Raw genomic sequence first — 26,193 nt, 5'->3', positions numbered from 1 at the left:
TCAGGAACGAAGGGCAACTTTGTAATTTGAGTAAGAGGAAGGCTGGAACTGCACTCTCCCCGGAGACCTACAAATGAGTAACAACTGAGCCGCTGTGCCTCTCTTGCTCTTGGGAGAGGGAATATACAGCTTCGCTCCTTTCTGCGGGCACCAAGCCAGGCAGTCTGGTCAGGAAAGCAGCGGGAGCTGGAACGACTTCTGGTGCCCGTGTCTCTCCAGTCGTTGCTTACAACAGGGAGTATCAAGTGAGCAGCCTCTGCTCCTTCCTCTTCTCGGCTGGAGGCACGATGTCCCTTTCTAGACCGGGATAAAAGCATGTGATACGTATATTGATATATGCCTATACAGTGACAGCCTGCTTGAAAAGTCATAGCAATGACAGCAAGTAGGTTGAATTAAATGGCATTAGCGCATCAAAGTCAGCTGAATTAGAGACTTGTCTGGACTAGGCTTTTCAAACAAACATTACATAGATCAGTATGCACTATCACCATACCTTTATGCTCCAACTCTGTCAAAGGCAAACCAGAGTTGGACATAGCCAGAATCTACATTTAAATAACATTTGGTTAATTGAAGTAGTGCTTAGCAAGGAGATACAAAGGAAGTTGCTGATGAATTAAGGTGATTCTCTCAAGTTTTTCCATTAGTATTTTGACACTTTATTTTGTTTTAGGAGGGGCTGATAGAGTACTGCACCTCCAAGGTGTTATCAAATCACACAACATATTTAATTTGATTGTGAAGTTGGAGTCAGTATTTACTTTCAAAAGATACATAGGAGCACAGAACTAGAGTAAGAACTCGAAGCGAAGAGGTTCAACTTCTCTTAAGTAGCCCATGGAAGATCCCACACAGCACTGCTGCCAGTCCAGGATATCTCTCACGGACCTGCGTGATTTTGATTTTTCCTAATGGCTTAAATCGTATCTTTAAGAAGACTCTCTGCCTGCCCAGAACTTCATTATGATCTAAAAAGAGGCTGGCAATGATGGCAAAAATGGATTGTCTTATTTGCATTCCCTAAAGTTAAAATATTATTAATCTCAGCTTTTATTCTAATCAAGGTTCAGCATCTTCTTTGATTAGAAAAATATGGGAGAGACATATAATCCATCACTGCAGATGACAGATTCACTTACCCATGCAGAATGGGTAAAAATTTGCTGCAAACTTTCTACTCACAAACTCCGCAATGTTTTTTCACATATGCAAAGAACTGCAAAGCAGCAGCGAGAGAAAAAAAAACACCCTGAACAACCCCTTCAGCTGTAATGCACTAGCAAGCTGTCAATAAATTAGGCCCTGTCCGCTGAGATAATGGTTTCTAAGTGGTGTGGGAATTAACTTAATTCTGCAGCAGTTTGTGCTCTTGCTTCATTCCTCAGAGACCTCCTACCTGGTCAATACTTTAATCCTGCAGTTACTTTTTCTTGTAGCCGCACTCTGCAGTGACTAAAAGCACAGGTAAGCTTAACAAAAGGTGAAGAACTCTTGCCTTAAGTTTGCATCATGACTAATTTTATTGCTCACAACTTCATTTCCTTAGGAAGCTTGTGGTTTATTGTACCATTCTGCCAAGGAGCAGATGGATTAAGTCTTTCCCATTTCATCTAGAAACTTAGGGCTTTATTAAGGGAAAAAATTAGCAGGCTAGGGAAGAAAAGTCTGCCTCCTGAGGAAAGGGAGTTTCATTGGTTTCCAATAGGTAATTTTTCCAAATTCACAGACCCCCTGTATGACCTGTTGGAATATTCAAGCAGAGAGAGAAATACATGCAACCTGCAAAGAACAAAAAAAAAAAAAAAGAGAGAAAGAGAAGGGAAAGAGCGGAGGGGGGAAGAGGGGGGAAGGAGAGGATAAAATGAGGAAAAAAGAGAAAGGAGAAAAATAGAAAGAAAAAAAAAAAGAAAGAAAAAGGAAAAAAAGAAAAGGGGGGGAGAAAAAGACATCACCTTCAAAACTCTCCATGAGTAAGCTGCTCACCGGGGAATTCATCGAGGACTGGCGCTGCCAGCACACTAAGAGAGCACAGCGATGAAGGGCACAGCGGTAAGACTGCCAGGCATATATCCTTTCCTCTCCTTCCCGAGGACATTGCGTCAGGACAGCTGTCATTCAGAGGATACTCACTCAGCTCCTTTCTGTCATTGCTGACTGCTGGAGCGACCTGCCAAGCAGGTGTCACTGTTGTGTCAGGCCGCGCTCCCTGCCCTCAGCAGCTGAGCTTGCTCACTAATAGTTGCTCCCGGTGGTATTTATGAGATGCAGGTGCTCTTCACACTCATTTCAAAAAGAAGCCTGCAGGTACTGCCACATCCGAGTAATAAATGCCTATTACTCCCCTGACCTACTTTTAGCCACATAGGGGTTTTTTAGTCTATGAACGCTTTCTCTTCTGTTTACAGGTGCCTAGACAACGCAATCCTGAACCAGGATGGGGTTTGTTTCTAGGCATGGTCCCAGTATTAATAGTTACTAACTTACGTTGCCTTTGTCCCCGCCCACAATGGGTACATCTGTCCATAGGTTGTAAGCTCATGTTCGTTGACACTTGTTCTGTACACTTGACACTTACTCGGTATGACATGGGAGTTCCCAGGTATACGTGACTTCCCTGCCTGCGCAGTCTAGGAACTGAAGCAGATTTGTCTTTCCGGCAAGACTTCTCTGCCTTCACGGGAATACAAGTCAACACCATCTGCCTCTGGATGTTTTCATACGAAATCTTTTGTGATTTTTGAAGTCCAATACATGGACACAAGTGATGCTAAAAACACACGTTGTACCTGGAAACAGATGATAACAGGGGATCCTCCGTACCCAGATCAAGAGGACTTTGAAACCCGAATCCTTTGTGCTACAACTAGTGGTTTCAGTGTTTCAGAACTGGAAAATTAATCTTGTGACGTGGCACAAGTTATTGGACCCAGCCACATCATTTACCAGACTGTGGATACACCTGAAGCTTGAGCCTGGGGCCTAAGCATCCCGACAGATGTAGGTGCAAAATGTTCAATGAACCAAGTAGGAGTATATACTTGAGATGATAAAATTTCATTGGCACTAAGCTTCCCCATGTCTAGTTCACAGCACAGACAAAAATGACAGAGTTAAGGAATTTATGTTCTAATGAAGTTAAGAAAAATACACATTCAAATTAGTGATTGCTTGAGTCTGATTCTATCAGAGCTTGTCTTTCTCTTTTCCAATGAAGGTCCCTAGTAAATTACAACAGACTCAAAACTCTGGGGCTGAATGGAACAAGTTTTCTGGCAATCTAAGGGGTTTGGTTGAGTTATTCCAGATTTACCCTGGTTTAACCAGCAGCAGAATTTGGCCGTTCTGAAGAAAATGTAAGAAAGATGAAATAGGTAGAGCTTGTGTGTTGGGGCAGCTAAGGAAATAATGGAAATGACATGAAGTCCAACCCCACCTAGTCTGTCTATGAATCTTGGAGGTTTTGAACAGGTTATATGACTTCATTTCAAGCGAATCATCTATCTGATGAGAAAATAAGTAGAAGACAAAGTACGAAATTCAGTTGTGTTTGATTCTGCTTTTACTTACACTGCTGTAAATCTACTCCAGCCAAAAATCTGACGTGTGACATAAGACAGGAGAGTATCCTAGGAAAACCTACATGTAACTTTTATATATAAATAATGTAGTTTAACATACTGACAAGAAAAAAAAAGAAGGAAATAAAATTAACTGAACTGGAGCTTATGCTAGTCTGCACTTAGGAAAGTGCTTTCACTGCAGAATATTTCATATTCCCAATACCCAGGGCACTGTGAAATGCTTAGCTTTTCACTCCCTTTTGCTTAGCCTTAGAAACATTTCCTAAACATTCTATCTTTGTGATAATCCACATAATTTTGTCTTTGCTTTATAAGAACACATGTAATATTGTTTAGTGACTGGATGGATGACAAAGAAAAAACACCAATTACCCAGAAATCCCTAAGGGGGAGCATAAGCTTTTTGTATGTATTTATTTCATTACAGCATAAGTTGGAGTACATAAAAAGCTTTACCTATATATACTTCAAAATTGAAACTGTTAATACATCAGTTACACATATAATTCACCTGAATTGTGAACAGTGTCTAAAGCATTTGCATTAGTTAATTTGTTGTAAGTGGCAGCATTGACATTGTTATTTCATGACTTCACAAATTTGTCCAAGGTTTATCCACTAAGACTTAAAAGCAAAGCACAAAACTCCTGCAAAAAGTAGCTTCTTAAACACTGTGGTTGTTTGAGATGTATTGCAGGTGCAAAATGGTAAGACTAACAACATAATTGGTAAAAACTCAGGCTGTTTAAGAAATACTTGAAAAAAATTGGCCCTGTAGTCATCACTGTCTCAAGTACCAACCCTGGTTTCCCTTCCCCGCTATTTGTTCGTTTCAACTGGACATACAGTAGGTATTTTTGACTCTTAATTCTTCTCTTCCCTCCTATCCCTCTGCCCCACACTCCCATTTCTTCCCATTGAGTAATTTATGAGTTAGAGAGCCTCCAAAATAGCCTGCTGATTCCTAATACCGATGGGTTCATTCCAGCAGCTCTCAGCATTCAGTAGGCCAAAACAAATGAAAAGTGTGTGATTATATATTCTGAGTGCACAATTTTACTGAGCTTGTGTGTCAATCTCTGCTTTTAGTAGCAGTAATGTAAAGTCATAATAGTTCCAGTAATCTACTAAATGTGTGGAACTATTACAAACTTGCATTAAATTATCTCAGAGTAGGAGTTGAGGCAGTAAATATACTTAAATAAAGCCATACTTTGCTACAATAATACTCAGGCTCATACTGGTAATAGCTACACAGAGATGTTCTGTTAAATCCAATGCTACTCTGGTGCGCGGAATAATGGCAGACAACAAAAGAAAGTCATTAAATGCTTGTTACTACAACTGCTCAACACTACCGCCATTTCCCCTTCTTGTGCTTTCTCCAGTTTCCCAGGAGCAGTGCCACTCAAAAATAAGCCCAAAGATACAATTCTGTCTAAATCTTCTGGGTTCGTTCAAGTAGAAAGCACTACACGTCAGTCCAGACACAAAGCAAATCACCCCAGTACCACTGTTAAGCTTTGTGATAATGAAGGGTAACACATCTACGGAGCAGTCAATGGAATGGATACCGTGAAGCAGGAAAAGCAATAGGCCTCGTGAATAGCGATAATCAGGATACAACACTCTGAGAGCCAATCAAACAGCACAGGAGAGTTACAGCTTTCATGTGAATAATTTATTCTTTTATCACTTTAAATTTTACCAGGTACGTATTTACAAAGAAATTCTTTTGTGGACAGAATTTACATCAGCTACTGCACAATTTTATTCATTAATAGGGTATGATTAGCATCCTTCCCATGTTGCTTAACAGTGCCTGTTTTGATCAAATAGAGTTATTCTTTTGCCAATTATTCCTTTGACTTAGTTTCCAAGTGTAAACAGAATTTGTACAAATGCCTTTGCTGCAATTAAGATTTCTTTTTACGGAACCAGTTAATAGATGGAAATAGTAAAGTTCCATCTGTTATTAGCATTTGCTAAGAAGGCTTGTTTCTTTTTTGAAGCAGGGATTTAGTTTTAGATGCAGTGAAGGCTTTCGGCATTTCCATGTTAGGCACTGCAACACCTCTTTACCAAGGCATCACCCCTGAGAAGAATCCAAATGACCTGCTTGGCCTCCCAGTACAGTGCACGAAGTCCCTCACCTCAGACTGGCAACCCAAAATACAGAGCCTGTCTGGAAAAGCTTCCCACAGAAGACGACTTGTCCAATTGCACGAACATGTACTAAATGTGTCCTGAATTACCCATCCAGGAGCTGGAGCCTGGAATCTACCCAGAACTCGAGGTGCAGGAGCCTGTGTGTGCTTTTGGAGGATTTGCATGAGGTTCATCCCTGAAAAAGAGCCGTAGGAGGTGGTCCCGATACTCTTCTTCTAAATAGTCATCTCGATTTGAGAAAACACACATGAAGTGGGAGGCCCGAGTTCAGTCCTTTCTCAGCTTAAGGGAATTCAAGCCTACGTCCTTTAGCCTTTAGACCTTGAAAACAGGAGTACTCTAGGGAGGAGGAAGCAGAAAAATTATCTCCTGCACGTCCTATTAAAAGTGGGAGAAGGGGACTGTGAGATTCATGGAGAAGACAGACAGCAGAGAGGACTCTGTCTCTCCAGCTAGTCTCAGATCACTCAGTGAGGATGAAGGTTTGAATTCACCTACCTGGATCATTTCTGAGATTTTTAGCCAATTAATGTATAATACAAAATGCATAAATATTTAGAGATCAGGGATTAGCTCCAAGAGGTCCTTCAATCCATTCCCAATCGGGCGGTCGGAGATGTGGCTTGAATCCTCGCAGGCTAAGAAAGCGAACACGTACCTCCATGTTCCCATGCAAACACAGTAGCGTTCCCCCATTAGATAAAATAGCTCTGTTTTAAAAGCAAAACATATGCAAACACAATTCGAGGGTGGCCTGGCCCTTCAGTTTGTACCATAAAACCATATTACACCAGTGGCTTCTGGGTATCGCATCATCTGGTTTCAGAGGAGTTGAGGCAGTAGCTAGGTAGGTGCGTATCTGCTCAGAGGTGAGCAGTTCTGAACAGGTGGAGGGGACCTGCTCAGCACCTCCGCATGTCAAAGGGACAGTGATTGCTCAGTTTAAGCTACACTGGAGAGTTCTGGGATGACAATTTTGGTCCTCAAATGCCTGAAGTCCACCTAAATTCTGGGGTTAGTACCCAAATTTGGTGGGGTTTTTTTGGATATGCTGAGATATAACTGGGGGGAAAAAACAACTCTCAGCGAACCTGCCTCAGGCTTACCAGGGAGGAAACAGAGGCCACAGAGTAGGAAATCTGGCTAGAAACATGCCTCTGTTGTCAATCATCAGGCTGTGATTATGCAAAGAGTGTACAAAGGAAACAGGCTTGATGGACAGCTACTAATGAAGACCAGACTCTGCCCTCATTCACACTGTGTAAACACTGAAAGCGCGTAAGCACTCGATTCAACCTTTTCTAACACTAGGAGCTAGCAAAAATACAAACCACTGCAGGTTCGTAGAATGCTTATTACTGTAAAGAGTATGTCCAAATATATTTCTTCATGGTGTACAGCAACAAATATTGGAAGAAAGAATCTGTTTCATTCTTTCCCGAAAGTCTGTGGCATATTTTCGCAGCTTAAATCACGGAGACTTCCCAAAACTCATTTAGAAGCATTTTCATGCATTAGCAGGAATGAAAATGCTTGATTAATGCTTAATTAATAGGAATGCAAAAGCTGGCTTGATTCCTCACTATGCTGTGGCATAAGAGCTATACTACGTAATATTTTGAACTATGAAATCGTACTGTATTGTAAGATAAAACAGACATTTCCTTGTGTGTTGCTGGTGACTCTACTAATTCAAAACCTGGCCTAGCACTTAGGTCTTTATTTTAAGTATGCACCTAAGTGTTTCACTACACAGCTTGACATACTTTCTACAGTTAACATAAAAATTATGTTGAAGGCAAACACATCATTCTTCTCTCCTGCCCAAGCTACAATGCTGTAATTTAATTTAGAGTCAACGTTTCCAAGGATTCTTGTCTGAGAACTAAGTCCATCATTCAGTGAAAAAAATCAATTTCTTTGTGAATCGCTAACGAATATGCCATCTGTGGTATTGAATTCCACTGCACCAACCTGTACTGAGGCTAAGATAGGTGTCACACTCTGCAAGCCTACAGCTCCTACCTGGGTGATGCTTTAATCAGCTCACTAGGGAATAGGCTCGCTTGGCTAAGAACTTTTAGGACTGAACCACTGTTTTCTATAGGATGGCTAATCAGATCAGCTGTGTTAAAACCCTGTGCAAGATAGATGGAGAAAAGGTAAAAAAAAACCACGAAAGTGAAGGAAAGAAATATCTATAAACTTCACTATTCTCTTTTGTGAAGATGGTGTCTCTTAGGACAGAGCCTGCTGCCTTCCTTTGGAACTACCAATAACGTATAAGAATGCTAATGTCCTGTTTAACAGAAACATCTTAATAAAACATAAAAAGATCTGCTTTCTTTGATGTAAGGTCCCTATGTCTTTCTAAAATATGAATCTATACTAGAGCTTTGAGTATAAACAATTCCCTTCCACAGTCCATGCCAGTTCCAGGCTGAATTACCAATAGCAAAAACACTGGTTCTGTTTTTCAGAAAAGGTTTCTCAGTGATTTACTGTAAAGCTAAAACATTTGCCTTGCCTATTGATTTTTTAATATAAAATGTATAAAATAAATGTATGTGCCCTTTTCAGTATAGTCTGTCCACGTAGACGGTTTACACTTTTCCAGTTCTGAGTAACGTGACAAAAAGTATGCTCCAACTTTCCACAGGCACGAAGAAGCTTTGTATGGTTTCGTCTCGTTAGGATGCTGCTCCACAAACAGCGCTCTCGGGTGGTTCAGAATCCCAATGACAACGTACGCCATCAGCATGTACTGCAATTAGCAAGGACTTATTGATTACAGCAATCGTTAGATCGACATAAATAAAGCAGTCTCTCAATCAAAAGATAGGGAAATCACATCATGCTAGTGCACAATATAATCAACATGTGTAGCACATTCCTATTTTCCACATCCTCCTTTGATGGTCTTGCACTAAGTTGGAAAAGCCTCTTGCCACAGGATACTGAACATACAGCGAAACATTTAAGCTGTCTGCAGTCAGTTTCAAAGAATTTACATTTGGTTTAGGTTAATTTTCTTTGACCTGCAGTTAATTAAGGAGCAGCTGAAGTACAAAATATTTCCCCAACTCTAGTGGCATACATGGTCATGTCAATTGGTTGCAGTCTGAACAGCTTCAGTTCATTTTTGTCATAATTTAAAATCTCTGATTAAAAAGGTAATAAAATTATGTCTTTTTATACAGAAACCATTGTTTTTTTCAGGTAAAGAACATAACGTTTCATATCTGCTATAATATGCCACACTTTAAAAAAGTAACTTGCCTTTTTTTTTTTTTATTCCAAATACGACCATGTGGCACACATTTGTGTTGCTTAAAACTTTAAGTCTGGTATCTGTTAAATCATTCATTGTGGTTGAAATTCCGGGACCACACAGTGCCATGTCTTCTTTAAACCATGTATTGCACCAGAAATGAAAGGCTGTGATGGAGACATTCTTCCTATACTTTTCTAACACAGGAAATAGTTGGTTTAACATAAAAACAAATGCAGCTAAGCTACGTTGCCAGCAGTGTTTATCCCTCGGTAACATCGCAGAGAGAAAGAAAACAAATGGCAGAAAAGGCTCCAGCCCAGATTGCAACTACGTGTAATCACGTGACCAACACTTAACAGTAACGTCCCATTATGACACTGTTGTCAGGAATTTTTTAGAAATCCAGGTGTAAAAAGGTTTTTCTCAGATTAGGAATTGGCACAAACATAATCCAGAGATTATCCTTTATAGCAGCTTTTCCTTTCATGTGCTCGGCTTTTCACACAAAGCACAGCAAACATGAGAAGAGTTACAACTGAGTTACAACCAAGTGGCTCCAGCTCAACATCTTGGGAGCGGAGAGGAGGAAAGGGGGAGCCCCTTCTCTCTGCAGACACGCCAGAGAGGGTCCCCTCTGTAGGAGGAAGTTTGTGGGTCCCCACAGCTGCAACCCAGCTCCCCACTCAGGAAGCCAGAGCCAGGCTGGCCACCTCACAGCGGGAGGGAGCCCTCCTGATCCCCCGCTTTGTCCAGCCTCTCAGGCAGGGTGAGCACGAACGGTAGGAGGACACCCTTGGCATCCAAGGGAGCTTTAAGAAGCTCCCTGTCGAAGGTGCCCTTGAGCCCGCCATCTGCTTCCACCTCGCCGTCCTGGGCTAGGCTGAAGCGGAGGGTGCCAGTCCGGTTGACACAGTAGATGGTGTTGCCCAAGGGGGCGCAGCGGAAGGGCTGGATGGGGCCGCCGCTGGGCCGCAGGCTGGCGCACTGGCTCCAGCGCTTGGCCACCGTGTTGTACCGGAAAACTTCGACACCACCGCCAGTCCCGCCACCTGGGCCCTGCTCCCCACCACGGCCACTGCTCACATCAAAGCGGTAGATGAAGCTCTTGAAGGCCACCATGTCAGCAGAGCGCCGGCGGCTGCTGTTGTAAGGGCACTCCTGCCACTCGTCACGCTTGGGGTCATACTTGAGCAGGCGGTAGAAGAGGGAGCCCCCCGACACATAGATCTCCCCGTTGCAGGTGGTGGCCTCATGAGCCACAGCGAAGGCACCCTTCGGCAGGGGTGCCACAGGGTTCCAGCGGTCAGCCCGTGGGTCGTACCTCTCCACGGTGAAGAGGCACTCGCCCCCCACGGCATAGAGGTAACCGTCCAGGGCCAGCAGCTTGAGCTGTGAGCGGGGCTGAGCCAGCGGCCGCACCTGGCTCCAGGTGTCGGTGAGGGGGTTGTAGCAGAAGACCTTGTCGGAGAGGCGGGCCCGGGGCTCACTGCCCGCTGGCCCCGCCGCGATGCCCCCTGCCAGGAAGAGGTAGTTGTGGAGGACACACATGGCGCAGCCCTTGGCGTTGGCCTCCTCGGGCAGGCGCGTCAGCACCCTCCACTCGCCACTGGCCTCATGGTAGCAGTGGATGAGGGAGCCACTCTCCTCCAGTGACACCACGGAGGAGGGGCTCTGTGGGCGGCTGCTCTCACGGCTCTGTGGCCGGCTGCCACCACCCGGCCTCTCGAAGGCATCGCTGACCTCGGCCACCAGCAAGCAGAGCCGGCCGGCCTCCATGCGCCGCTGCAGGATGAGGTCCCGCTCAGTGCCACTGAGGCGGCCATAGACGCCAGGCTCCCGCAACACCTCCAGGTAGTGGTCGCTCATGAAACGGTAGGCAGCCTCCCGCAGCTCCGCTAGCCGCTGCTTCTTGGCCAGGCAGAGGAGCTGGTAGCAGTTGTCAAGGCGGAGCTGGGCGCGCATGGCCTCGGCGGCACAGTGCAGGGCGCAAGGCATCTGGAGGACGCGGGCGCCGCTCACCACCTCGGCCAGGTTGTCGTGCCGCACCTCGCCCATGCGGGCCGTGTACACGTAGTCGATGAGAAGCCGCAGCGCCCCGTAGCTCACCCCCTTCACCCGCAGGACGTCCCGTGAGGCACGGGCACGGAAGTAGTCACTCTTGGCTGCCAGCACCGACTTGTGCACCCGGATGCGATGCCCCGACACCTCAATCACCAGGTCGGGCTCCTCCGTCGGCCGTTCCCGCGCCCCTACCGCCTCCTCTTCCTCCTCCTCCTCCGGCTGGCAGGCGGCGTTGTTGATCTCCCACTGGCTCTCCACCACCCGGCCGCCGGCGGCGGGCGGCTGCGGCTCAGCAGCGGTGGCGCTGAAGCAGAGGGAGGAGCTGAAGCCGCAGGGGGCGGCCGGGGTGGGCGGGGGCGGCGGCGGCGGTAGGGCGCCGTGCCCGGCCCCGCTCTCCTCCTCCGCCGCCGCGCCGCTGCCCTCCATGGAGCCGCGCTAGCTGCGCCGGCGCCGCGCTGCACCCGTGCGGAGGGCTCTCGGCCGCAGCGGAACGGCCATCACCTGCGGGGGAGACCGGAGAGCGCTCAGCTTCCCGCGGCAGGGCCCCCCTCCCCCTTGCCGGCTTCCCCCCCACTTCTCCGGCTTAATATTCAGAGCCACCGTTCTCGCAGGCGGGGCTGTCTCTGGTTTCCGGGGCTAAACCCGCGCTTCTCCTTTCCCTGGAAGATCCATCCTGCGGCTCTGCCGCCTCCCGCTGCCCGGGGCTAACTGCACTAGCTTACCCCCCGAAAACCCGAACCTCTTTCTGGCATGCGAATTGCCCCGAAGAGCACCTCAACACCCTGAAAAGCAATTATGGTCTTCCTGTTACTATGCAAAATTTTAAGCAGTTTGCATGCACTGCATCCTTTCATGACAAGCGGTCCCTATCCTGTGCTGGGCAATAAGGAAAAACATCCTTTAAAGGCAGATACTTAGGAGTGTTATCATAATTTATTCACCTTGTGCAACTATTTCAGTGGAAGGTAGTGGCTGCAGTCTATTCTGGAAGGAGATTCCCCACTAGCCAAGTTTTCCTTTACGTGACCTTCGCGAAGCTTTCTTCATATCACTGCTCCTCACATGCATTTCCCCTGTTTAAACGAAAGTGTAAAAAGTTGATCAGTTTTAAAATGGATATATTCTCAGTTCACCCAGAAGTTTGGGACTATGAAAGTTATGTTTCCTTTAATAGAATATCTATAGTATCCTAAAGTGACCAGAAGTATGCTAATAGATTCTAACTGTTTACAAAACACATCAAAGGATTTTTTTTGTTGTTATGACAAAAGCAATCTGACATGTATGTAACAGCATATGTAGCTGTAATGCATTAGCGAGATGTAAATCAGGCTTCATGGGGACTGGTTCACGTCTGAAAGATTTATGGCTTCTGCTAATAAAAAGTAGAAGCGAGCAAAAATCACAATAGATAGTTAGAACATGAAGTTTCTTCTGGGCAAATGGCAGGCTGCAGGGCACGGCTCTAAGTAGGTTAGTCCCTGTCAGCACAATCACCACCCAGTTATATCTTCATTTCACAAATGCAGTTTTTAGAATTTAACAAAGTGCTGTTTGTTTGCCTCATGTTTGTTTATGAATTTCCCAGGCTCAGTTTAAGTTTTGATGAATGACTCATGAAAACTGTCCAAATGTACTTAATTTCATTTAATAAGTATCTGCAGCTCTGATTCTATATTTAAGGAGGTTATTAATTTCCATTAAAATCCCCGTTGGCAGGTTTTTCACAGTCCTCAAGGAACACTCATTTCTATGTAAAATATGCCTTGTGACTTCCTTTCAGCAGAGATGATTTATTTACCCTATTAAATGAGTATTAGGAAAATCTAACTTTTTGATGTTTTTTTAATGAAAGCATAATTGGTAGGTGACTTTGTCTGGAAACTCCTGACACGGACATGAAACCCAGAAGCCCATATTTGCACTAGCAAACTTCACTTAAATGACAATCTTCTCTTACGGGTGTTTATTTTGTGCACTTGCCCTGTGAAGGACTTTCTACTACATTTGATCACATTCACTTAAGACAATAAATCGATACTGATGTTTGATTTCTGGATATTTGAGTCTTTGAGACCATAACAAGGTTTCAACAGCATTTGAAAACTCCTTACTAGAATGAGTAGATTTCACAAACTTTGTATTTCTCATCTGAGTGTTTAAAAATCTGGCACTTGGGAACTTTCTATGACATTTTATGAGCTTTGGATAGCCTTAGTGGCAAATTTCCAGAGGTCCAGACCCAAACTCAGTAGGTTGGGCTTTACTGACTTCTTTTCTGCAGCTTTAACTAGGCCAGGAGAAATGCAGTGGTCTGTGTGTACGCTCGGTGTGTCTGTGGAAGATACGTTGGTTCATTAATAACTTAAACTGGGCAGTATCCCTGTCGATGTAGTTTTGTTTTTCAGTGAGTCTTCACAGTACTGAATTCACTATGTAACCATTTTTTATTCTGATTTATTATGTTGTAGACATTGAGATTAATCTATTTCCTGCTCCAGGCCTTCCAGAGCCCTGATGATCAGCTGCGTTCGAGAGCAGCTACTGTAACTGACACTGGCGAAATGACAAAGGTCAAATGAAGATGGTTAGAAAAACACCTAGAATGTCAAGCTCTGATGTACTGTTATATGAAGAAAATTGCTACCAGTATATCATTTGTAACATAAGTAATTGAAACATTTTGTCTCTCCTCTGCTCGCTCTTGGGCTGAGTGCCCCGATATTCAACCCTTACCTTGCTACAGTTCTGGATAGCTTGACCTCCTCAACCATGAACATTCAAAGGGTGCTAATATACTTTCCCCCATTGCTCTCAATATTATGATCTTTCCTGGATCCTGACACACCTCACTTCTGAGACCACTTCTACTTATGTTCCCCCTTACAAGAAGGAATGAGTATCTTCAGATGGTTTCAAGCTCTCAGTCTACTGCTTGATTTTGCAAGTGAAACTATAAAGGAAAAATGAAAGAGAATGCTACCAGAAATAAAAAGTGTGGGTGACTAAATGTGAGAAATCAAAACCAGTAACTGTAGTATCAATAATATCTCCATGTGGTGAAATGTATTTCCTGCATCATGTCTCAAAGAAAAATCACCAATTAAAATATTCAAAGTTGTTAACAACAGCATCCAGAAAAAGTGGTCTTTTCAACTTTCTTGGGTAATGAAAATAAAAAGAGTGAGATCCTCCCCAAGCACAGTAATCGTACCTTTTCCCATATTCAGATATCTGCTTGGCTTAGAAGTTTGACTTGACACTGAAATGTTATTGAGAAAGAAACTGCCACCCACCATAGTCCTAACAAACACCTGTGTTAACATCCTCTTGAGGAATCACAAGGAGGAAGAAGAACTGAAGGTACGGCTTGCTAATGGCAAGCAGAATTCTGAAGAAAATTGTTTTCTGATACATTTATAGCTAACTACCAAGAATATGTTGAAATTCATGCTGAGCATGAGGAGGATTTGAATCAAAGTATCACATGCAATTTAGGCAACAAGGAACTCTACAGGGAAGCTGAAGACTTAGAAAAGCTACAAGAGGGTTTGGAGGACTTTGTCAATGACAGAGCAATGACTGCTCCAGCAATCTCAGCACCTTTGTCTAGCTGAAAACAAAGTGTAAGAATTACACAAAGATGAAGCTGAAAAAACAATTCAGAGAAGTTGTGGAAGCTTCCCATTATTGAGCAACACAACCGATCCGAGTTAAAAGGTTATGGATTTAGTATAAAACAGGAAGAAGCTGAAAGGGGCTGATGGAAATACAATACTGAACTCCTTCTTCATTCTTTTCTTATCTACAGTGATCAAAGAGTTGTATTGCTGTTCTGGTGACACAGAACATTCAAAAATTACAGAATCGCAGAAGATACTTGATAGCTGTGCTGATTCAAAAGGATCTGAGCTCCTAGCAATCTCATTTGGCTTAAAACAAACTCGGTTTTAGCACTTTTTTCAAAACTCGCAAACAGGATAGGTACTGGAAAAGGAAGCAAGTTGTTTAGAGTACATGGCATCTGTGGACTGATATCACCTTTTATACTGGGGACTTTTAAGTCAGAAGCTGAATTTCTTGGACTGAAGCTGTTTTCATTATCATGGGTTTGGTCTAGGGATGATGTAATGTTAATGGACAGAGGAACTGCCAACAAACATGAACTGTATTTACAGACTTGGCAATGACACACTTATAATATCCTGGATGTGAGCCCCCAACCTCAGATGCTGTGAGACATTGCTCAAGTAACAGCACAGATAAGAAGGAGTAGCTTTTTCTGACAGAGGAACTGTAATGAAGAGCTGCAGGTAAAGTTTCCTGGCACTGTATTCTTTCGGCAGTTCTTCTGATAAAATCCAATTAAATGCTTGTTTTTCATTGTTCTCTCTCTATTTTTTTTTGTGCAGTGCCAATAACCTTTGACCCAAACCCTGTCCTCTAGCAAGACCCACTTTCTCTGGGGAATATGCACATGTGGGAGGTTACTGCTCTCCAGTTCACAAATGGAAACTGCTCTGACTCAGTCCCAGGGTAAATAAAAGCAATGCTTTCCCTATCATAAGCAACTCTAATTTACATAAGCAGGCTATCCTCCCCAAGAGACACTCCACCAGTTCAGAACTGACAGAATGCCGTTCTGCTCCACCTTAGTCCAGGAAATGCTTTTGTAAAAACTTGTACTGCCAAATTTTACCCCAGCAGAGAATTCCCTCGGGATAGGGGCGTCATCTGATTGAGATGATTAAAGAGTCCAAGGAGGCAGGATCATCAAAAGAGAGAAAACATCCCTTGTATTTATTTTAAAAACTAAAAGATGACTGTTAAAAGTAGAACTGGCCAGTATTATCATGCAGAGTAAAGACATCCAGCTCAGCCCAGAAGAAGGCAAAATCTTCTGGAGGACAAAGTCAAGTGTAGAGAGGTTTGCATATTTATAAAAGTGGTCTGCTACACTCCTGCTCATTGAGCAGATCTGTGAAATTTGGGGGAAAAAATGGTCTCTTCATAGCTGGGAAAACATCTGGAGCATAGAGATGCCATTTCTCTGAAAGAGCTTGCAGCACTTGAAATGTTGCATCCTATTACAGATTTAAACTCTAGATCTTAACCACTTGATTAACCTCCTGCTTGTAAGAAAAAAAGAATTGTCTTTCAATGGCCCACCTCAAGAAAAATTGCAGGAAGAATAAATTTTTTCTTTCCCTTTTTTAAAATTAGGAGCACTCAAAATTGGGGTTACAGTACAATTGTAGTGTCTTGCCCTGGACAAGGACATACTGGACGTATGTCTTTTGTAATATTGCATCCACACTCAAGTTGCCTATGCAGCTTCCTTGTGACCTCTCAAGGTACTGTAATTTTCTCACAACATGTAACGGAGGTATGAATGTTTCTATCTCATAACTGCAAAATTTTCATACAACCATAAAGAAAAACAAACATTAAGAAATGCAGCTTATGATTACAGACCACACAAGAAACACGTGGGCAGCAGTTCCTCATCAGAAACTCAGAGGAAGAAAAGGCTGTATGTGTCTGGGTGGGGAGGAAGAGAGAGAGGAAGTAAGTCATAATAAAAATATTATCAAAAGCCTGATGAAATCGATATTACAGCTAGCAAATCTAAACTAAAAATATACAAGTTCTAAACAGTCATGACCAGAGAAAATGTTTCCTAACAGTGATATCCATAGAGACAAACATTCTCTAAAAAGGAAACTATCTTTTTGAGTTCCTTCCAGTTGAGACTCCTCAGAAGTAGTTCGGGAGAAGCAGTGTCTCTCAGGAGTTCTCGCACCAAAAAGGAAATAACACTCCCACAAAAGCAAAATCTAGCAAGGGTTAAGCGCAAGTCCTCTCCAATACCTCTTAGAAGAAAAAATCTAACAAAAAAAGAACAGTCAGAAACAAGTTTTTGAGTGATTACAATTCCTTTGGGGAAAACTCCAGGGCTGATGTGATGTCTTCATCACTAATGCACTACAGATCAGGAGATAATGGCATGGCAATATCATACTGAATGTAACAAAACTTTTTATGGAGAATTGCTGCTAGTTCTAGACATGGCCTCATAATTACAGTTCTGGATATAAGGTGAGAGCATGTGGTCGAGTTTGTGATGAACTGAAGTTCGGTTACTTTCATTGTATCTGGACACAGCTAACACTACATTAGATGAACAGCTGTACATAACATACCAGTGTAGTGCTACAGCTGAAAGGATGAATGCAGTCCTTGAATGTGTATACTGGGAAATAAGGAGTAACAGCAGGGAAAAGTTAGCTTTCATCTATAGCATTAGTAGGTTTGCAATGGAACATGGATGGATGGATGGAGGCATATATGTTCCAGGCTTTACATTTTGGAAGTAGTATTTAAAAATCTGGGAGGACAGAGAAAAGTACTGAATTATTTAATAGCTATAGAAAAACACTTCAGTGAGAGACTTGCAACAGCACTCTGCAACCAGACACAAGCTTACTCTGTCTCCACACAGTGTACGCCAGTCTCGAGCCAACTCCAAAGCAAAAAGGTGATACCTAGCTTAGGCACCACCTCACAGCCACACTTCCATGGCTTTGGAGAGAACGTGGCTTGTGCTAGTAGCTTGGAGAACAGGGAGAGCAAGCCTTAGTCAGCCTGAGAAATGCAGTGCTGACACTTCTTCAGGGCTTGGTATGTTTGCTCTGTGTCTTGATGACTGTGCACAAGTGTAGGAACATGAAAATTCTGCATACTGATGGCCTTCTTAGGCTGGTGGAGAAAGCCCTAAACAAACCAAGAGGTGGAAGCATAAACAAAGCAAAATATTTACACTACTGAAGAAAAAAAGTGATCCTTTCTGACCTTAAATTCTGGAAATTGCCATACACCAGGAGTACTGACAGCAAGCAAAGCATCAGCTTGTGATGATTAAAAGCCTCGCTTGAGCGTTAGTGGGGTTAACTGCTGTAATGTTGATTGCAGAAATGCTTTTCAGCATTAAACTGTGTTGTCAACAAATAAATAATTGCAAACATGTTCAAAGTCTCTGAGAACACTTTGGCAATGTTGATACTAACACAGGAGGAGGAGAATATCCACTGAGAAGCCAAGTCAAGCAAACCAGCAGATTTCTTCAGATAGATTTTTGAAAATAAAAGAAGAGTCAGGCTTGGTTTTGCGTTCCAGAAGAGCATCTGATCCCCCTGAATGTACTGTATTCTTGCAACACACCTGCTATGTATTGCATTTAACACAGAAGATGGGCCAATATATTTGGAGGAAATGAAATTCCTTGCTTAAGATAAAACTGGATTTTGCTTTTAATATCATTATGGAAAGGACATACAGATTAAAGAGCTCAAAGCACCAGAAATCTGCCAAAGTACATCACCATTGTGCTTGAGAAAGACAGAATTTGAGAAGTAACAATAGACTTCAAAGGAAAGCCAACAAAGTCCCATTCTTCTGAGACTTATGCCTAGGAAAAGAAAGTAAAAGGGAAACTTCTAGAGGAGGGAATAATGAAAACACTTCTTTTTCCAGACAAACTGTAAATCAGGTACATAAGGGAAAAAGGCCCCACTTTTAAAGACTGAACAGGCTCATTGATTTCTTGATTAATTAAGTAAGTAATGCTTAGAAAGGCAGAAGTCCTTCAGATACATGGTGAATAGCACCTTTCTCATTTTTGGAGATCATATATTGTTTCTTTGCCCAGATACTTTTTGAAACTTAAGGTTTACAGTCACTCTAGCCACAGCTAAAAATTATACTACATCTAGTTAGATTTACAAAATAGTTCCAGGTTTCTGCAGACATTATCTCTACACAGACTTTGGACTGGATTCAAAGATGGAGAGACGTGCCGCAATGCTAAACATGGCAAAGGCTGACTTTGAGGGCAGTGTTATCTGGCAGATGGCAATGTAACAGAGATATAAGACCTAAGACAGCCAGATCAGATAGCAAAAAAACCCTCCAGCATGACAGCCCTAATCTGAAAGGAGGAGAAGAATTAGTTTGCACAGACTTCTCTCTGCCATGGCAGAAGTGTTGCTGGTAGCGTTTGCTGTTGGGCCTGTAACTGTGAACTATTAGGTGACTCATGGGAGTCTGATTTCTTTTATTTATTATTTCATGGAAACCAGGCCAAGGTGGAGAGACATGGGGCAGGCCGGAGGCCATATTCCTACACAAAATTGATCTATGGATGGGATGCACCTCCCAGTTCTTCTTGCAAGGGCAGAGATGGATGTTGTGTGTCTGAGCTGTACAGTACTGCTGATCTACCTGTAACCAGCTCCTGGAGTGGAATCTGGAACATAGGGACAGGTTCTGTACCCATAGGCATCGTCTGGCTACAGTTAGATGCCAATTGATTGGGATCCTCAAAAACCAGCATGAGAGCTACCAAGGGCTAGTCAGTAGAGAAATACCAAAGACTACGGTGATGAAGTGCTTAACTTGTGCAATCAGGATGGGTTAGTTCTTGCTTTGGGTGCCTTAGCCCAGAATCCTCTCCAAAACAAGCCTAAATTATTTTAAAAGCTAGCAGTACTGACTCTTGCTGCTACTTTGCCTTTCTCTACAATGGTTAGAACTCTGACCAAGCCCAATGGGAAACTTGCCGCTGCTCCTTCCTTTGTGTGACAAGATCAAAACCCCCAAATGTCAACTGAGTGCCCAAACCATCAAGACTATGAGAGGAGGGTTATTCTCTTTCAGACTAAAGCTGTATTACTTTTCACAGAAACAATAAAAATGTTACTGAGGGAGAGAAAGAAGAATCCTGGGTTCTGTTCCCTGATGAAAGGGAACTTTCCGTACTTCTTCCCATTGCCTTTGGTGGGGCAGGGCTCAGTTATACTGCCTGGATATCCAAGCCATCACGGCTTGTGCTAGGATTGAAAACCACTTTTGCTGACCTCAAAGCAGAAACACATGCTAGAGTCATAGGTAGTTTTGTGGCAAGACTTTACTATCAGAAATACCTGTAGGCTGTCAGCACAGATTTCACCAAGCAATGGGAATATTCTTAGCAGCAACTATGTAACTGAGGGCTTAACAAAATGCGAAGCTACTCCATGTGGTCATTGGAACTGAACAGGGGAAGAAGAGAAAATTGAGTGTAATGCGTGCTGTTTACATTACTAGAAGGTAACAGTTGCTGGCTAGTCTGAGACAGAAATAAAATAGGTTTCTATTAAAATACTCTTATTTCCATGGCCTGACACTTTCTGCATTGGATGCATAACATTTTTTACTATAATGTGAATTTCATATGCTGAGCCTGGGTGTTCAGGCAAAGGCTTTCTGGCTGCACTGATTTCTCTACCTATACTCAACTTTTACATTTATAATTTAGTGCAAGCAATTCAATATCTCTCACAATTATTTTTTTTTCCATTTAACATGGCAGATAGGTAACAGTTAAGATGCCTGAATTTAAGGGACAGAAAAGACTGCCTGGTTATCTAATTTTATTCCTGCAAGAACAGGCCAAAGAATTTTACTCCTGTACCAAGCCAATAACTTCTGGCTGAATTAGGTCAAAGCTTTATTCTGCTCAAATCATCTGTCTCACATCTATATGGTTTCTCTGTTTTGGCCAATGACCTTGATGGAAAATCAGGTGTCAAATGGATCATCATACCTTGAAGAAATATACATGCTGCTATTCACTTTGGACTTCACTTTTTTTGTCTTCTACACTTTTATATCGGTGACTTGGCAGCATTCTGTTTTCCCAAAATGATCCATGCTCTTTCTGAAGAGACATACAGACTGGCAGCATAACCGTGAAGCGTGCCTCAGGACTGTCCCATTTGCTTTTGGACTTCCTGACACAGAGGAGAAGTAAAGACTGTGGTATGGCTGACTAACCTATGATTCAAACATGTCCTTTTCAAGTGCTACAGGATAAAGGCTTGTTAATGCATGCAACAGTCACAGTGCTATTCTTGCATTTGTTAGGTAGCAATCTGGGAAGAGCTGAACAGAGTCAGGACGTGGAGTAAGAATTAAGACCTTCAAATCAGGATGCGAGGCAGAGAAGTGTTTGGTTTTATGGTTATGATTTGGGACGCGTGAGAAGAGGCACAGATTCAGGGGTCCTGGTTTGTGGTTCTTGACCATTTTGAGATTTTGATATTTCACTTACAAGTCTGAAGTTTGGTTGCTTCTGACTAGGGAGAGATTTTAGATACACATCAACAACATCCCCTCAAAGCAGATATTGAGGCTTTTCAGCCACTGTACTCTGAAAAGTTGCCTGATTTTGGGGGTGCAATAGAAGTATTTATTTCCCCATAAGGCTGCAAAATGTCTTGGCAGGGATACTGTCCAGGCATTGGGCTAACAGTCTAATAGATCCTTGCAACTCTGTTGCCCATCGTAAAGGCCTTCTGGTCTTCTGTCACAGAGACCGAGTGGTATAGACCTCATCCTGACCAACAAGAAGCAGCATCAGTGAATTTTATCATCTGAATGCACATGAACAGTCTTTGCCCTCCTTTTCCTATATCACAGCGTAAAACTTCTTGGGACACATGGCACTGACTAACTCCAAAGCTCACAAAGCAATACACTCGAATGACATTTATGTTACAGTTTCTGCATCTGCTGTGAAAACCAAAGTCCTTCAGGACTCTTATTATCAGTTGCTATTAAACAAGAAATACATCATCTGTGTACTGCCCACTTCCATGGCTTTGGAGAGAATGAGGCTTGTGCTAGTAACCTGCAGCTAGAACCTTCCACCCAAGTTTCACAAAGCTTTTTGATAAGGCCAGAGTCTGACATCGCTTTGAATCTCATCCCTCTTGTAGTCAAGGGAAAATTCCCATTAAGTTCATGAGTATCTGGATTTCCTACACTGTACATACAAATGTGTACAGTAGCTTTTTTTGAACTGAGGCAATGCAGGGAGTTGCAGTAAAGGAGAGATAAAAGAAAGCTACAGGATAAGAGGAGAGCTCTCCCATGAAGAGATTTGTCTCTGACTGACGGAATCAGAACGTTTGTTGTTGGCAGGCCATTCCCGTAGCAAAGGGTTGGCTTTTGGTTCTTACTGTCTAACACTTTAAAATATGGGTCACAGAAATAATAGTTTATCTCCAGAGCTTAGGGCCTGTTCTTCCAATCTACCCACAAGAGAGGGAGAGAGGAAAGCAGAACTGCTTCCAAGGGGAGGGAAAAAAAAAAAAAAAAAAAAAGATTGCAGATCTCTGACAGGTTGATAGTCTGAAATGATTCAAAAGTCCAGGATCCTTCCAGCAGTTAGAGATCCACATGCAAAGCTTACTCTGCTCCTTAAATACTCCTGGAGAAATCAGTGTCCAGAAAAAAACAAACAGCTTGTGCTAATATGTGAATGTGTACGGTAAAATAACTTCAATACTATTAATTAATGCAAATCATGTTGTGACAGACAACATAACAGCATGGAAGCTGCTTGTCCAACTTACATGGATTTGTATGGAAAGGTTGCGGTTTCTGGCGTGTTTCCGAGTGAATTAAAAAAGGCTGTCAACCCGTCTGTTTTAGCCAGAGGCATAGCAATGGCAGCTCATGAAACATCGCACCTGAAGAGCATTTATATGACACATCTTTCCTCTCCCTCTGACACACAGTGCAAAATCTGTAGAACTACTGGATTTTTTTTTCAGCTTGTTTTGCATTAAATAAACTGACTTAACCGATCATGAATTCCTGCCATCCTCGCTGATGAGGTATAAGAAACTGGAAAGTACCAAATGTGCAGTGCAGAACAAAGGCCCTAGCCAACTCTTTTTGCATTAACACTCAATCACCCATATACAATACTGCTCCAGTCTTTTAATTCTTTCAAAGCCAAAATTGCCGGTTAGCATCCAAGGAGCATTTTAGGACCAGGACAGAGAAAAGGCTACAGAATTGTCAACACTGTCTAAGGAAAACACAGCATATACGGGCCCAATCCTGCAAAGAGTTACACACATTTAAATGCTCTGGTCACAGGACTAGCCCCACTTGTAATGCCAACATCTATGTACATAAACTGAGTGTTTGCTTAATTAACTGCAGGAGGAAGGCAAAATCTCTATCCATTCACTGCATTGTCACGTGGTTACGAGTGCTGGCACAAGGAAGCAGGCAGGAATATATGACCCAGGCTAGGGAATGAGCAGGGTCCCTTCCTGCTCAGTGACAGCTCAGTCATAGATCAGGTTAAACTGGTCGTCAAATGCTGAACTGCTATAAAGTAATTCTTCTTCAATGAAAGGAACTAATCATGCCTGTTCTCATACAAAACAACACTGAGACCGAAAACGAAGCAGAAAGAACAGATGATGACAATTCCATTGAAAAGTAAAACAGTAGACCTAAAAATGTCATGTCCCGAGAAGGCTAATGAGATCAAACACAATGAAAATGAGCTCATTTTTTAAATTAGTATTTCCAAGGATGTAAAGTGGTATAAAATGACTTCTCAGCTTCTGTTCATGGGAAAGAAACAGCCTCCTAACCGCAATGCTGCAGAACCTCAGTAGGGATAAACAGCAAAATCCCTGCAAAATCCATACAGGATCTCGACAGAAAAAAAAAAAAAGTTTAATTCTACTTTAAAAGAAATTGCAGGATTTCCTTTCATGTTTTATTATACCCTTCTTTAGCAGCCAGCTGCCCCTAATATCCTCTTGCAACAGGATACCACAGGATGCCGAAACCCCCAGTAAGTAGGATCTGGATCCAGTCATCGAACCACATCGCTGTCTCTACGGTAACCTAGGCCAGCCCTAAGTACTATAATCCTGCTTTACTATAGTAAAGCCAGTTAATGGCTTTCATTGAATGTTCCTGCCAAATAATGGTGCTCTAATATTTATTGACATTTCAAATCTGTCCACCTATTTGGACTATTCGTTACACCAAAAAGCAATGCAAGCAAAGCATTCATAGAAGAAAGGAAGTTATTAAGGATTTCAGTCTTTTGATATTGTCAAGGCGCAGTCCTGCAAACTCCAGCTTCTAAGAGTGTCACCATTGACTTCAGTGCCACTACTGCCAGGAGTGAGTCCCTGCAGAGGGGGGGGGAGCTGGGGCAGGCAAGGGACCAGACCTCGGCTCTTTGGCAGGTTCTCATCAGACAGTGCCATTAGCACTGGGTCACCAGAGGATCCCATTGGCATGCACTGGATGTCCTAATTAAAGAGTGAATAAATGCTGTGTGATGGGCTCTGGGAAGAGGAGAATGCAGAACAGGCAGGATGGGCCAGAGAGTTAAACCGGGGAGCAAATATTGCTTTGTCAATACTAGTGAAAATGTAATTATTATTTTCCATAAACATTCCATTTAATTCCTTTTTGGGAGACAAATGGTTAAGTCTCTGAAAAACAGAGGAGCTCTTTAGCTTCTCAGATCATATAAAAGGATTGTTCTATTTTATTGCTATTCTATTTTTATTGCCCTACTTTTTTCTAGTTTTTTGTTCTAGTTTTCTATTGTTCAATTTAGTTGCTGTGGAAAAGCTTTACAGAATATTATTTCTAGAGGGTTCGTGGTTTTTTTTTCCTTGATGGGTGAAAAAAGTAAGTTGGCTATAGGATTTAATACTATCATTTTCTGCACAATGTGTAAGTTTGGGTTTGGGAGCCAGCTTTTTGTTGCTTTAAAGGACCAGACGTAAAAGCCTACTGGCTTCAGACAAACAAAATTCAGTAGGACTTCTCTTCAGGCATCGCCAGCTTCCACCCTGCAAAACCGTGCACGTGTGTGTACACCCAGGGCTTGCACCACTCGCGTGCTTTTGGTAAGATGGGGAAGCACGCCATGAAGAATTTATAGCGGGAAGCAATTTGCTGCTGTTACACATCCCTAAACGTTAGTGTAAAGAGTCATTTAGATTTTTAATAGGTCAGCAGGATAAAAAAAAAATACGCAGGCATCAGGTTTGGCTCCTCTGCGACATATGGAGAAGGGATATGGGGATATGCCCGGCCTCCCTCCAGCCCAGGGGAGGCGGATTAAGGGGGACTGAGGGAAGAGGAAAGCACGATTAAACCTGACGGTGCTCCAAACCCACACACACGGCTACCGTGGCTCCGCGTCGCGGTTTTTACCTCAGCTATCGGCAGATACCGGCACCAATCCTCCCCGGAGGCTCCGCGGCGACGGGCCGGGAGCGGGGGCGGGCACGTCCCGGGGCCGGGGCACCGGGACGTGCCCGCCCCCCCCCTCCCGGCCCGCCGCCGCGGAGCCTCTCCGCTCTCCTCCCGGTAGGGCAGGCAGGCAGGGGCTTACCTTTCGGCGACGGCCGGCGAGCTCCGCGTCGCTCTGAGGAAGCTCCCTCTGCTTCGCCTCGCTGCCGTCAGCGGCCCCGCCGCCTTGCCCACCGGAGCGGGAGCCGGCGGGGGGAAGCCGGGAAGGAGAAGCGGGAGGGAGGGGGGAGCGATGCCAGGCGACGCAAATGGCTGAAGCGCGGGGGCCGGGCTGGCGGAGGGGGCCGGGCGGCCGCTGTATGGAGGGGGCGCGGGGCCGCGCTCAGCCCCTTTGTTCGCCTGACACACTCACACACACACTCACACACACACACGGAGGGAGGAGGGGGAACAGACCTGTTGCTCGCGGCGGCTCCCGGCGAGGGGCAGGCGCTGAGGCGGGAAGCGGCGACGCCGCTCCGGGCCGGGCGTCCGCGCTCCCCTGCTCGAGCGAGGCGGGGCGGGCGAGGCAGCGGAACGGCCCCACCTGCCCGCGCTGAGGAGAAACTCCCTCCTGGCGGCGCCGGGCAGGGAAACGGCGGGTCCTCACCTCTGGGCGGGGCTGGGGGGAGCAGTCCCTGAGGTAACCGGGGCGGCAGCGCCGCTCCCCTGCTTGAGGCAGGGCCGGTGGGGTTTGCTGCAGCTGCCCCCGGCACCAGCGCGGCCGCCTGGTAGACAGACACGGTGCCCTGACTGGAGCTCCCAGACTGGAGCCCTGACTGACCACGGCCTGGCGTCCGCCTCGGCCGCGGCGCTCTCCGGCACCGGCCGTGGTCGCTGCGGGAAGCGACGGGGAGGGTATCCAGCCGGAGCCTGTGGGTTATTCGGGTTTCTGCTGACAGAGGAACGAGGTGGAGGCCAGGTCGTTTCTGTTTG

The 26,193-nt window shown here is 44.1% G+C and overlaps 1 protein-coding gene across 4 annotated transcripts; it reads right to left on the bottom strand.

Moving 5' to 3' along the window:
- Nucleotides 1-3,963: 3,963 nt before the first annotated feature.
- KBTBD11 (kelch repeat and BTB domain containing 11) lies at nucleotides 3,964-25,743 on the bottom strand. 4 transcript variants are annotated; one of them, XM_076332900.1, is made up of 3 exons: nucleotides 25,675-25,743; nucleotides 12,030-12,161; nucleotides 3,964-11,589 (listed from the first exon to the last, which is right to left on the bottom strand). In XM_076332900.1, the coding sequence occupies exon 3, from the start codon at nucleotides 11,512-11,514 to the stop codon at nucleotides 9,739-9,741; it is 1,776 nt and encodes a 591-aa protein (XP_076189015.1). In that variant the 5' UTR covers nucleotides 11,515-11,589; nucleotides 12,030-12,161; nucleotides 25,675-25,743; the 3' UTR covers nucleotides 3,964-9,738. The 4 variants fall into 4 exon arrangements, with proteins under 4 accessions (XP_076189015.1, XP_076189014.1, XP_076189016.1 ...); XM_076332899.1 differs by lacking the exon at nucleotides 25,675-25,743 and adding an exon at nucleotides 25,361-25,655; XM_076332901.1 differs by lacking the exon at nucleotides 25,675-25,743 and adding an exon at nucleotides 25,180-25,230.
- Between the last annotated feature and the right edge of the window lie 450 nt (nucleotides 25,744-26,193).

The sequence above is a fragment of the Aptenodytes patagonicus genome, chromosome 3 (assembly GCF_965638725.1).
Source record: "Aptenodytes patagonicus chromosome 3, bAptPat1.pri.cur, whole genome shotgun sequence".
Classification (NCBI taxonomy): Eukaryota; Metazoa; Chordata; class Aves; order Sphenisciformes; family Spheniscidae; genus Aptenodytes; species Aptenodytes patagonicus.
The sequence above is the reverse complement of the archived record's forward strand: the minus strand, read 5'-3'. Positions and strand labels throughout refer to the sequence as shown.